Source organism: Lycorma delicatula, chromosome 2 (genome assembly GCF_047948215.1).
Source record: "Lycorma delicatula isolate Av1 chromosome 2, ASM4794821v1, whole genome shotgun sequence".
Lineage (NCBI taxonomy): Eukaryota > Metazoa > Arthropoda > Insecta > Hemiptera > Fulgoridae > Lycorma > Lycorma delicatula.
Genome location: NC_134456.1, coordinates 232,448,208 through 232,462,094, shown reverse-complemented (window position 1 = coordinate 232,462,094; position 13,887 = coordinate 232,448,208). Strand labels below are relative to the sequence as shown.

The window sequence follows — 13,887 nt, the reverse complement described above, 5'->3', positions numbered from 1 at the left end:
TTTTTTTATTACGTTGACAATAAGAATTGTGATTATCTTTGATGCATATTAACACATCAGTTAATATTAGGATATTAGAAATATCAAAAACTTTATTGTATTTTTTTGATAGATTAAATTTTTAGAATGTTCTCTGTTAAGCAATATATCATGAAAGTGTTCAGAAATTGATATGAAAGTTATCAAACGTTTACGAAGTTATTCAGACTTTATTTATTCAAAATAAAACCATTATAATTGTAAAATTTACAATCATATTCAGACGTTTTTTAACTATGATATATAATATCTATTGATGACTAAAAAAATGTTAAAATTATGTTATTTGCTAGAATGTATTTCATTTTATAATTTTTTTATTTTAAGAATGTGTTTTAGCTGATAGCTAAATTAATTTTTAAAATTATAATCAACTTTTTACTTGAAAAAATATGAATTGGATGTATACTATGTACACAATATCAACCTAATAAAGACCTAATTAAAATACATTAAATATTACTCATTGTTAATATTTACTTATTTATTCAAAGGTAAAAACTTCAAATGATAGGTTATGTTGCACTAAAGCTATTATTAAAAAGTATTTTTTTTGTGTTAATATTGTTAAGAATGAGAGCATCAGAATTATAATTCAAATTACCTATGAAATTAATACTATGTAGCTGATGATCCAGTTGAAAAGATTTTACCAAATGCACTGAAAAAAATTTAACCTAAGTTAAAGAGAAAGATTCCACCACTCAAGTAGAACAGCAAGAATATACTAAATCTGAAATCATGCGATTGGTTGATTAGACGATATATCAAGTCCAGTCAATAACTAACACGTTGGCAATTTGCTAAAGTGGAAAAATTACAGCTCTACACTTTTCATAATAACTGTTCATCTGTTAATAATAAGATTCTTCTTATTTTTATGAAAAAACAACTTCTTGATTCTCATCAAATAAAGCACTCTATCTTCATGAACAAAAATCTTTTTTTTCATTTTTTTTTTTGCAAAAATAAGTCTTTTCACGTAAATAATATATATTTTGAATATGAGCTAAATCAGACCATAAATACAATTTTTTGAAATATCATAACCCCAGAGCCACCAAATAGTTTTTATCAATTTATTTAATTTTATTTATTACTTTTTTAATAAAACTAGTATACTCTCTTTTAAATTTTATTATTTAAGATATATGCTACCTAGTACTATCAAGTACTGCTATCTAGCGACATGATTCATAAACAGATTAGGAAAAAATCTCAGGGTTAGAAAAACAAAACAAAGATTTATCACATATTTTCCAAAAAAAGAAAACCTATATTCATTAAGAACATCTGTTCTGCAATGATATGTAGGTAGCTTTATTTCATCAAAATAATAATTTTTTTTATATTTTAAACAATTTTAAAAATTTTGAAATGTCGATTTGCAAGTTGGTCAGAGTAAATACGTCTTTGGTGTTTCCTCCGTCAGACAAACTCTCGCCGGCGTCATTCTACCAAACGACTTGATTTCTTCATCACAATTTTTTTTTTATTTAGTGCTTTTGTTTATTTTCCACATTTATTACATTTACAAAGACAATTTGTTAAAGTGGAAAACACACAACTTAACACTTAAATTTTTTAAGTGGAAAAATTACAACTCTACACTTTTAATAATTTTAAATAAATTTATAAATGCAGTTCTGTTGAGGCAGAAATGTATAACTACTGAATCTGGACAATGAATAAAAGAAAAAAAATTAACTTTAATAAATATATTAAGCTGCTAGTATGCAAATTACTGAACTATTTACAATTTGTAAATCTTATATATATATATATATATATATATATATAATGTAAATAATTAACAATAGTGTCATGCAAGTTGAGAGTTACAGAAGTGGAACTATACATGAGGGTGTATGTAATTATACTATCATATTAGAGCACATTTTTTAGCTTTGGTATCTATGCAGACAAGTTGATTCTATGCAACTATCTATTAATCTAATGCAGAAATCTATTAATAATAATGCAGAAGAATCTCATTTTTTATAGTTTCCAAAGTTAGAATCTATAAACTAACATTTATTTATCTAATTACCGATTGAAAAAATACATAAGAGATTAATTACATAAAGTGAGCAGTTTACTTACTTCATGATGTGTTAAAACGTGACATTTAAGACTATTCTGGTAACCAAATCCTTTGTTACAGATATTACAAACAAATGGCTTCTGACCTTCATGAACAGCTTTTAAGTGTATCTGAAAATATAATTATTAAACATAGAAAAAAATAAAAATAGAATATGCTTTTACGCATTAAGAATATATACAAAATGTGTCAATTTTAAAAACTACAAAATGTGTCAATTTTAATTATTTTGTATACATAAACATCAGAAATTGTGTAATGTCAAGATTCTTTGTTTTGGATCTAAATAACTTGCTCATCTTTTTCTAGACCCTTCTTACTCATAATGCTGCTGAAATTATACCGAATAAATTTATATCTATATGATGTAAAATCTGATCTATATGATGTAAAATTGTAGTACACATTTCTCAGTTCTCCTTCCAGATTGGCACAGATTTTTTCTTAAAACTTTTTGGCAGAAATATATACAGAGTGACTTCTGAAAAGTTCCTGCAATTCCTACAATTCTTTTTTTGAAAATATACAATTACACCATCTATCTACTCTTTTATTCTTTTTCTCTCTTTCAGGAATGTAAGATGTAATCTCCATCTTAATTAATTTACAAAATTAAATTTAACCACTAACGGTATATAAAAAAAAAGAATAGAAAAATGACATTAATGGTATGAATTTTAGTCGCTCAATGAGACAGTGTAAAATATAAAAATCTTATCACTAGTTCAAACGACAAACAATAAACAAGTAAACAAACAGACAAAAAAACGACTGATTACCTCATAACTTTGTTTGCTCATAAATGTCTTTTCACAAATTGCACAAGGTAATTTTCCTCCACTTTCCACCTCTTTTGAACCATCACCACTACCTTCATCCAGCTCTTTAACGATACCTGTTAATAACCAATATTTGCTTAACACAAACAATTAAAAATTCTTTTCCAATTCAACATTTTTAAATTAACATACATCTAACCATAAACTAAGAAAGGATTATGAAAAAAGGATAAGTTTTAATCTTTCTGACTAAGAATTAAACTTACTGTATAAAATAAGTACTTTTTAAACAATAAATTTATACAAACTATTAAGATACAGTTACGAACTTACTTATGGACTAGTATAATGAAATTCATCTACATCTAAAGCATAAATTAATTACACATAAATAACTTTAAAACAATATATATATATATATATATATATATAAATATGTGACATGGGTCTTGAAAGGATCAATTTTAAAATCTTTTTAAGATTAATATTACTCCTCTATACTGTTAAATTATATTTTAATTATTTAATTCCATTAATATAAATCACCTAGTAAAACAAAATACTGAATGATATTCAGTAGTTTATATCAATATAATTTAAAAATACATATATTTTCTTTTAGAAAATACAAATAAATCATTAACATATTGACCACTATGCTAATAAACCACCAAAATATATAAATACAGTTAACATGGTAAGTTTTTCTATTTACTGTGTTTTGTTTTATATATATAAAACATGAGTGTTTATAAAAACTGTTACAAGAATTCCAGGGGATAGTCCCTCCACATCAAACTACAGAAGATATTTTATCTATATATATATATATATCTGGAAATGCTTAGCTTACCAGCTATCTGCCATTCTGAATTTTTAACATAATTTATTTCTCAGGAATGATTAATCATAACAAACTGAAATATTGAATACTGCTAGATACCTACATGTTTAACTTGTATAAAAATAATGAACATGATTCTCAATCCATTTCAAAATTGCAGCCATGTAAACATTTTAATTGTTTGTTTATGTAAATGGTTATGTAAATGTTATGTTATTACAAAAAATGTTAAGGGTTTTATGACAAAGAATATGACACCTTATTTATTAAAATCCATTCATAAATCACAGTTATGGGAAAAATTCTTGAAATGAGTCACTCTGGATTAAAAAAACAATTTTCCTTTCCTCCTGAATAAAATGAAATAACTTGACATGATCTCAATGGAATAATTTTATTAATTTTATCATGTAATAAATTACAATAATTTAATAATATTGAAAATGTAACAATACAAAATAAAATATTATTTAAATCATGAAAATAATATAATAATAATCATGAAAATAGTAAAATTAATATATTAATAACCCTAAATTTCTGGTAAAAATGTTTAGAAATAATGCTGAATGTCCTCCCACCCTTAATCTGATTGACTTAAAACTTTGAAATTTAAATAGCTTATTAAAATACTTTCCTCAAACTAAAGTTCAATCTTCTATAACCGCTATACAAAAACAATCGAAAATTAGAATAGAAAAACTCCAGTCTCCTATTTTAATAATAATCAAAATTTAGTTTCTCTTATGTAGAAATCTTTTGAGCCATTTTCGAAAAATTTATGTTGAGCTAGTTGAAAGTATTATCCAAAGTTAGCATGTATTAATCAAAATACACGCCAACACGTGTATACGTAAATGTCTTCCAGAAATTTCTATTTTTTTTTTTTTTTTTTTTTTTTGGTAAGGGAGCTTGAAATTTTGACATTTGCAAAAACCTAATACCTAAAATTTTAACTGAGCATTAAACTTCCTCCTTATAGTCATGCTGCTACAGTAGTGTTAAGAGCTATAATAAGGAAAGAAATAATGCCACTGCAAATATTTAATCCAATAAGAGCAGATGGTGTATTGGATTGTTGGTTGTTAGATGTGCTCACATTTTTATTTTAGCAGATCATATGAGCCAGGCAACTACATGCAGCTGACTCCCGCTCCCTTTTGAATGAAGTGCTTCATATGTTAAAAAATCACAACTCAAGAAACAGCTAAATTTTACAGGCTAGAAGCAGTCTATTGTCAATTAATTTACAGATTATTTACGAGGGCAGTTCAGAAAGTAACCTCCGTTTGCTCACTACATGGGAAGGAGTAGGGGAGGCACTACCATTTTTGTACAGATGTGCGAAGGAGGCCAATCGACATCCAGCCATGGCAGTAGCAAGGTCGTGCAATCACACAATTACATTAGATTAGTAAAAAATGAATGATAAAATTTTAAATATAAGTTACATAAAAATTCTGTAAATTTATAATTGAAAAAAAAAAAATATACAAATCAACCAAGTCATAGATCTTTGAAACTTATTCTATTCTGGCTTGTCAGAAACAAAAGTAAATAATTTTTTATTTATTAGATCCTTTACTTTTTCTTCAACTCATAAGGAATTTACATTGTAATATTTCTGAAGGGCCCTAATCAAATAATTTTAGACAGAATTTTTTATCAGGGACATCAGTGTATTAGATCTTAGCATCATTCTGTAAATCTCTTCTGAATTAGGATGCCAAGTAGAAATAATTTAATTAAAAAATTTAATAATCTTCATTATCTGTTTGTTAGGCCTAAATTTGGTGCAGCAGAGATGTCTTCAAACCAAATAATAACTCGCATATGAAGACTTTTCTATGTTGACTATCAATGCGGAACCGATACTGATTAACTTTAAAATTGTTATTAAGTATTATTGTATTATTTATTATTATAAAGGGTGTTATTATTAGTGTTTAATCCATTAATTCCAACATTAACTGTTTATAGTTTGTAATTAGATGTAGTTTTGAAGAGAGAGTAATATGAAAGAAAAAAGTTATTACAGGGCATTTTACTTCATTTTATTACTACTGCTATTTTAACATTTTTGCAACTTTGATTGCTTATAACTCAAAAACAAATACATTATCAAGAAATGGTTTGATTAAATAATACTTGCATAGGCAATATGCCTATGCAAATTAAAAGAGAGTTGGACACTATTTGCAGGGACTCTGTCCCATTACTTTCCACCGTGAAAAGATGGCAGCTGAATTTAAACATCGTCATACCAGCTTGGTTGATGATGAACGTTCAGGATGGCCAAAAACTGCAACCACCACAGATATCAAAAAAGTTCACCAAATGGTACTGGACGACCGACGAATTAAGGTTCGAGAGATAGCAAAGGCTATGGGCGTATCAAAAGAATGTGTTTGTCCTATATTAACTGAAGAATTGGATATGCGTAAGCTATCCATGCGTTGGCACACTTTGTACCAAAAACGCATTTGAATGAACATTTTCAAGGCCCTGCTGGAGCAGTTTAAGAAAACGAGTTAGATTTTTTGCCTCTATCCATAACTGCAGATGAAATGTGGATCCACCACCACACTCCTGAGATGAAATGGCAGTCAAAACAATGGACTGCGAAGGATGAACCTGCTTCAAAAAATTTAAATACAGTTCCATCGGCTGGAAAGGTGACTGTTTTTTTAGGATAGTAATGTAATTTTGTTTATCATTATCTTCAAAAAGGTAAAACAATAATGGGACCGTATTATGCATCATTACTTGACAAGCTGAAGGCAGAAAGGCAGAAATTGCAAAAAAAACGACTACATTTGTAGAAGAAACTGCTTTTCCATCAGGACAATGCACCTGCTCACACTTCAATGGTCTCCATGGCTAAATTTCAAGAATTGCACTTTGAATTGGTTGACCACTCACCATACCTGGCCCCAAGCGACGTTTTCTTGTTTCCTAACCTTAAAGTTTCACTTGGAGGAAAGAGATTTTCATCGGACAAGGAGGTTATCACATACGTAAATGCCTATTTTGTTGGGGAAGACGCTATCTACTATATGGAAAGGTTAAGGAGGTTGGAAAAAATGTATCGACTTGAAAGGAGACTTTATTGAAAAATAAAACTATATTTAACAGAAAAAATACATCTTCCTATGTTAGACTCAAAACTTTTCAGACAACCCTTGTTTAGTGTTTTATGTTGGATATCTTTAAAATTAATGGAGGTACAGTTCTGGGACCAATTTTTTTTATATTTTCAGGTCAAAAACCATTAGAAACAACTAAATTTGCTCCTTAATTTGCCTTTCCAGAATTTCAAGAAGTCTTCATTTCCCCAGGGGATCCGAAATCTGGGCGAAATCTTTCGCTAGCCATAACTTGCTAACAAAGTGTATTCGGGCCGACGTTTGTATAACTTTTTTCCCCTATTTTTAGCTATAGAATCAGCTCTCAAGAGATTTGCCATACAGTTTTGAATCACCTGTATGTATATAAATATATATATATATATATTTTTTTTTTCTAACATCAATTCTTTTAAGACCCATACCACCTCTGCACTAACAATATAAATTTGAAACAATCACAACAGAATAGATTTTGATGGACACACTCATAATAAAAGCTGTAATAGATAGCAGCACTTTTATAGATATTTATTTAAATAGTTCAGTACTGCAGTATTTGGCTGGCCACATACATGTTTACTTTGTTTTTAATACATTTTATTACATGACTTCATATACTCTTGTACATGATCGCAATTTTAATCTTTTAATATGTAATATTATAAATATCACACAACTGATGATGCGGGATTATAAATATATAAATACGGTAAGAGTTGTCTTATATCTGTACTTGGGTGGATTAAGTTGAATTATATATATATATATATATATATATATATATAATATAGAGATATTACATACAGAGCAAATAAAAATATTTTTTGAATATATTGATTTATTATTAGTTAATAAAATATTATATAATACATACTATATATACTACATATTACCTTTGTCATTAAAACTGATAGATGTCATAATCAAATGAATTAAAATTGGTTACAATAAAAGGACAACAATTTACAACAGATGAAATAAAGAAAAAAAATTGCAAAATGAATTAAGGTTGTACAAATAAATGCTTTTCAGAAATAAGTAAATTTTTTTGATAGAAATTTAAAATTTCAGTTATTTTTTTATTACACCTTATATATTAATACAAAGAACTGTGCTATTTATAATGAAGTTGTAGTTTTTGTTCATTCATAACATAAAAGTAGAGTAATTGTGTTCAACATTATAAAAATGCATGTCAGCTACTTCATAAAGAAAACAGTCATATGGATGAGTTACAAAAAATCAACAATACAGAAGAATTAAAATACTAGGTTAAATAGCAATAAACACAGTTGTATGCTTTTAAAACTTACCTTCACCACTATGCCCTAAAACCTTTTGATGCAAATCAAAATTTTCTTTGGTTGTGAATCGTTTTTTACATTCTTCACACTCAAATTTTACACCCATGTGAAACGATCTAAAAAATAAAGTAAAACACATTAAAACCAGTACAAGTACACAAGGATGAAATTAAAATTATATTTAAATAATGATAACAAATTTAACAACTGGAGTGTTTAAAAATCAAACCCAAAATAAATTTAAATTTACTTTCACAAATATAAATAACAGTTACATGTAGCATATAAAGTAATAACAAAAAAAAAAAAAACATACTTATGGAATAAATATCGTCCTTGATGAAGAAATCCTCTACCACATATCTCACAATGAAATCTAACTTTTTTTCTTCTCATGTGTCTATTACGATTTCTATTGGCACGTATTCTATTAATAACAATAAGCTCTCCTAGGTTCTGACCATCTTGTGTCTCCAAATGTCCAATAACTTCTATAGTTTTTCAACAAAAACAATATGTGAGTAAATAAATAAAAGTGTTAAAAAAGGCTAAAAAATTAATTTTATAAGAAATTTTTTAATTACCTTAACACATATACACTTGAGATGTTATTATTCATATTAGTATTTAACAATAATCCACAAAAGTAAATTTTATTTTACAACTAAAATTTACTAATACTACTATTCTTGAGCGTTTACAATTTTGATAAAATGTATAAACAGAATCAGCAAATTAAAATGACTATATTAAAAAATGTAAGTATTTATACAAATATCTGATTATTATTATTATTATATTAAATAAATTATATTGTTGGGCAGTATACTCACCAGCATATCAAACTCATAAAAACTCCACCCAGTGTTGCTTACTTTAATTTTACTGAATGGTGCTTAACATTGGTTTATGGATGCATTCCATCAAATCATTACACTGCCTTTAGATAATTTAAGGCATTCCACCCTTACTTAATTTCTTACCATAGTTCAAAACAACATTTTTTTTAAGGTGATTTATGTGCAGTAAATTCATCAGTAATAAACTTAACAAAACATAGAAAACAAGTGGTTTGCTAGCAAAGTACAGCAGGTTTAAGCAGGACATCTTATTTAAGCAAAATATAACCTTATCACACAAAAAGTAAAAATACTTCAATAACTTGTCTTGCAAACATGCCACCTATTTAGCCATGATTTGCTAAATTCTACTTCCACAGACATTTTTACAAATTTAGCTACATAAAAATTAGCGACCCTGGAGCAATAAAATAATTATCTAACTTTCTATTAAAGTCATCCCAAATACAGCGTCTTTAAAAATAGCAGAAATCAAAGCTTCTATTCTTTCTTTATCTGTTTAGCCTCCAGAACCACCATAAGGTATTACTTCAGAGGATGATACATATGAATGTAAATGAAGTGTAGTCTTGTAGTCTCAGGTTGACCATTTCTGAGATGGCTTCTATTCAATGCCACTTTATTGACATAAAACACAATTTTTTTTTTATAAAACACAATTCAATTTTAGTCTAATTAATACTGCATTAACAACTAAGTGACTGGCAAGCAAACAATCTTGATTTTTAGTAGCCCTTTGCATGTGGCGTTAAAAGAGGAGCAAAACAGCTTGTTATATTGCCAGATCAATTAATGAATGTCAGATTCTCATGGAATATGCTGCAGAGAGCACATTATTTAAGACTACTTTCTGTTTATCCTTAATCTAGAAAAATAGATTTATCTCCTTTCCAGGGACCAAATGTTCAATATTATTATTTAGTTATATGACACACAACATATTTTATTTTATTTTTGATAATATTTAACTTTAATGACTGTAACTTCACAAATGCTTTCATACATTTATTTTAAACAGAAAAGTGAGAAAATTACAATGATACACATAAAAGAATACTGGGAGTTCAATTGTTATTACTCAACTACATGTTAAGTGCTTACAAAATTCCGGAAAGCAGACTCTAATAATTAGTACTTGTACTGTAAGATCTTTACGATCTACTTAATTTTCCCTTTAATATCTAAACTTTTTTTGCCCACTTTTTAAGTTAAAATAAGTGCTCCAGCTTAGAAATTTCTTTTATTATATGTCACACAAATAAATACTTATAATTTTTTTTCTATAATAATGAGACATTCCCATTTCAGGCAGCCAACAACATCCCTAGTAACCTTTTCTCCCTTACCATTTTTTCCACCAAAAACATAAATATACAAAAAATTATAATAGAACTACATTAAAACAAATAGTTAACCGATAAATAAATTCTACCATTTACTTACAAATAATTTACCTTGTTCCATTTCAGCAATTTTAGGTTTCTCACTAGTAGTAACATCTTCAACTTCTTTTTCTTCATCTTCATCAATAACCCCTTCTTCTCTGAATATTCTTTCCAGTTCTTTACCCTGAACTGCTTCTTTGTATCTAAATTAAAAAATTACATTATAATAATGAATAAAGAAAACATAAATTAATGAACTATTAAAATTACACCCATTAAATATTACATGTAGTGATTACATGCATTTTAATTTATGTAATTGTTTTACAAATACGGTAAGACTATTTCAAAAATATCATCTACGGCATAAAATCACATCAACTGTATCATGAATATTTTGTAATAAATTAACTCAGAAAATTAAATTATCAGTACAAAAATCAAAAATTTAATTTTGAGCTTTTTGTTGCATTCTATCACTGTGCTGTACGTAAAAAGAATCCAGCTAATAATAAACATCTTTGTATATTAAATAGTCAACGTAGCAAATTTAGTACAAATTAAATTTTTTTTTTCTTTTAATCACCAGAAAACCATAATTATACAGTCTAATCTGTAACATTACAACCAACTTTACATCAACTTGAATACATAAATTTTTTCATAAATTTGATGAAAATTATAAACTGCTTTTATGGATCACTTTATTCAACAAATTAAAACTGAAAGCAATAGAATATTATTTTTTTCATGAACATTTTTAATATTAATATAAACAAAGAAAATTGATGAATAAAAACATTTTTCAAGATCTTGATTTTTTTTATAAAGTAATTTTTATTATACCATGATCCAGTAATAACATGAGCATATGCAGAGGGTGGCAAGAGGGGGCAGCTTTTCCGACATGGAAAAAATTCATTTTAAAAATGTAAAACAAAAAATTATATAAATAACAAATTTTTGAAAAATTTGAAATTAAACAACATTTTGAAAGAAACTAATTTACAAAATAGAGACACTTGCACCTTCTGTGAGAAGATTTAAGAACTACTGTTACACACCGGTGCCAACTCACTTGTGGCAACAAGAGTTTTCTAGAATAGTATGAACACTCTCATCTCACTTCATGACACAACGGGGATATACCAGAAGCTATTTACCAAGTATTAGAGCGCACACATTTTTGGTTAGTCGGTGCAGTTGTTACTTTCACATAACTGTGTAAGTAGTGTATGCAATTTTTTGATTGTAAAGTTTGTTTTTTCGTGCTGCCACCAGCCATCCACTTTATTACAACAAATGGAAATAAATTATATGTCGCACAAATAAATATTTATAATTTCTTTTCTGTTATAATGAGATATTCCCATTTCTCACTTGCAGTGAATTTAAAATTAAAATAAAAAATTACAATGTAACTTGCAATGTATGCACTATAAATTTACATAAGCACAGCATGTGGCTCTTGCTTTAAAAGCATATAACTTAAAATTTGTTATTCTTCATTTTTTGGTTATCTTTATATGCATGCAAGAGTTATGCCACTTATGGAATCTTTTGGATCTTTCAACATAAAATAGTTTCATATTTAAGTTTATAATTTTTGTTAAGTTTTTCTAAATAATCAGTTTTGATGAACAATCAAAAATAATTCACAACTTGGCCTACTTACCAATATTACTTTTGACAACTGCTTGGTTTATGTATCAGTAAAATCGGCTCATTTCTAGTTTTATGTTGAATTCGTCAGTAAAGAAAGTTAATCATTTAACTGCCATGTGACAAATTTATGATTTATGGAAATTTATATTTATGGAAATAACTGTTTTGATGTTCAAAAAAGTGGTTTTTAAAAAATGTATGTATGTCTGATAAACTTTCTATTGTGATTCATCCATGTTTTTATTGTTATAATGATAGAGTCATATCTTTGAATTAAGCTCAACTAGTATAGTCATTTACCATATAAAACTCAATTTTAACAAATATTGTTAGAACCTTCATCATCAAACCAATGCAGTGAGATGCTACATCCATGCCCACATCAATATTTGATCAAATTAAATCTATTTTTTTTGTAGTGAATTTAAAATAAAAAATTAAATACCAGCAGCAGAGATGATGATGATGAGAACAAGGAAGTACAATCACACTGTAGTTCAAACACTGCAACTGCAAGGTCTTCTTCTACGGTTTAAACCAATGTGCAACGCAATGAAAGTGAAACTGAAGACAACAGTTGTCATGAAGATAATAAAGGAAAATTTGTTGGCCTTGCAAGCACTTTGTGTTGTTTTCGCCATCACCAGAACTATGAGAGGTGGTTGGGGTTCTTTTTCCATCACACCTTTCACTAAGGACGTGCACGATTATTGCAAAGCACATGTACAGCCACAGAGACATCAGACTGCAAAGGAATCTGAAAAATCATTGATGGAGGAGTTCAAGTGCTGGAACATCCAAGTTCTCCAGTCTTCATGAAAATAGAAAAAAACAAAAAAGTTCAATGCAAGTTCTCACTTGCATTTTCAATGATAAATTTCCATTCAAGTAACATGAGAGATGTTTCATTGGAGGAATGGTGTGAATGTACTTCATCTTGTTAAACTTTCTACAATTTAGAAAGCATTAAATAAGAAAAGGAATTGTGGTTCAAAATGTGGATTGATGAACACAAAGTACCAGACATAATTGAGGTTTTTAAATAATTATTTAAATTACAAAAATATAATAATATTAATATTGAAAAATAATTTGTATTAAAAACAGATGTTGTAATTAACAAGTCATTGTTGTCAATTTAAATAAAAACTAAAACCCAGTTTGTGTTTTGCTATTAACCAACTGAATACTACTGACTTATGCTGTATGAATACAATATTTTATTTTATTGTAATATTTTCAATATTATTAAGTTATAATTTATTACATGATAACATTAATAAAATTATTCCAGTTGAGATTATGTTGAGTTATTTTACTTTATTCAAGAGGAAATGAAAACTGGTTTTATAATCTAGAGCAACCTACTTCACAAATTTTTCCCATAGCTTTGTTATATATGAACGAATTTGAATAAATAAGTGTCTTTTTTTTGTCACAAAATGCTTAACAATTTTTTTTGTGGGATAACTTTTAAATAAAGCAGCTGTTGCAAAGATATTAACCATTAAAAAGTTTACATGGTCGCAATTTTGAAATAGATTGAGATATCAGGTTCATTATTTTTATACAAGTAAACCTCTACGTACTCTAGTAGTATGTGAAGTTTCAGCTTGGCACAATCAACCAGTACTGAGAAATACATTTTTATGTTAAAAATACAGTATCGTGGATAGCCAATAAACAAAGCGTTTCCAAATATATGTTGCTATAAAGTTTTTTCTTTTTTTCAATGCGGGAGACCATCCTCTGAATTATTGAAATGGTTTTTATAAATAC

At 27.4% G+C, this 13,887-nt stretch overlaps 1 protein-coding gene across 2 annotated transcripts in view; it reads right to left on the bottom strand.

Annotated features, from left to right (window-relative positions):
- The window catches only part of LOC142319743 (uncharacterized), a 77,839-nt gene that overhangs the window by 57,133 nt on the left and 6,819 nt on the right, over positions 1-13,887 (bottom strand). For both annotated transcript variants that reach the window (XM_075357363.1, XM_075357364.1), the window contains exons 5-9: positions 10,513-10,646; positions 8,515-8,689; positions 8,208-8,314; positions 2,923-3,038; positions 2,143-2,253 (exon numbers count right to left, since the gene is read on the bottom strand). In XM_075357363.1, the coding sequence (XP_075213478.1) occupies positions 2,143-2,253; positions 2,923-3,038; positions 8,208-8,314; positions 8,515-8,689; positions 10,513-10,646 (643 nt within the window). The remainder of the gene's footprint in view (positions 1-2,142; positions 2,254-2,922; positions 3,039-8,207; positions 8,315-8,514; positions 8,690-10,512; positions 10,647-13,887) is intronic.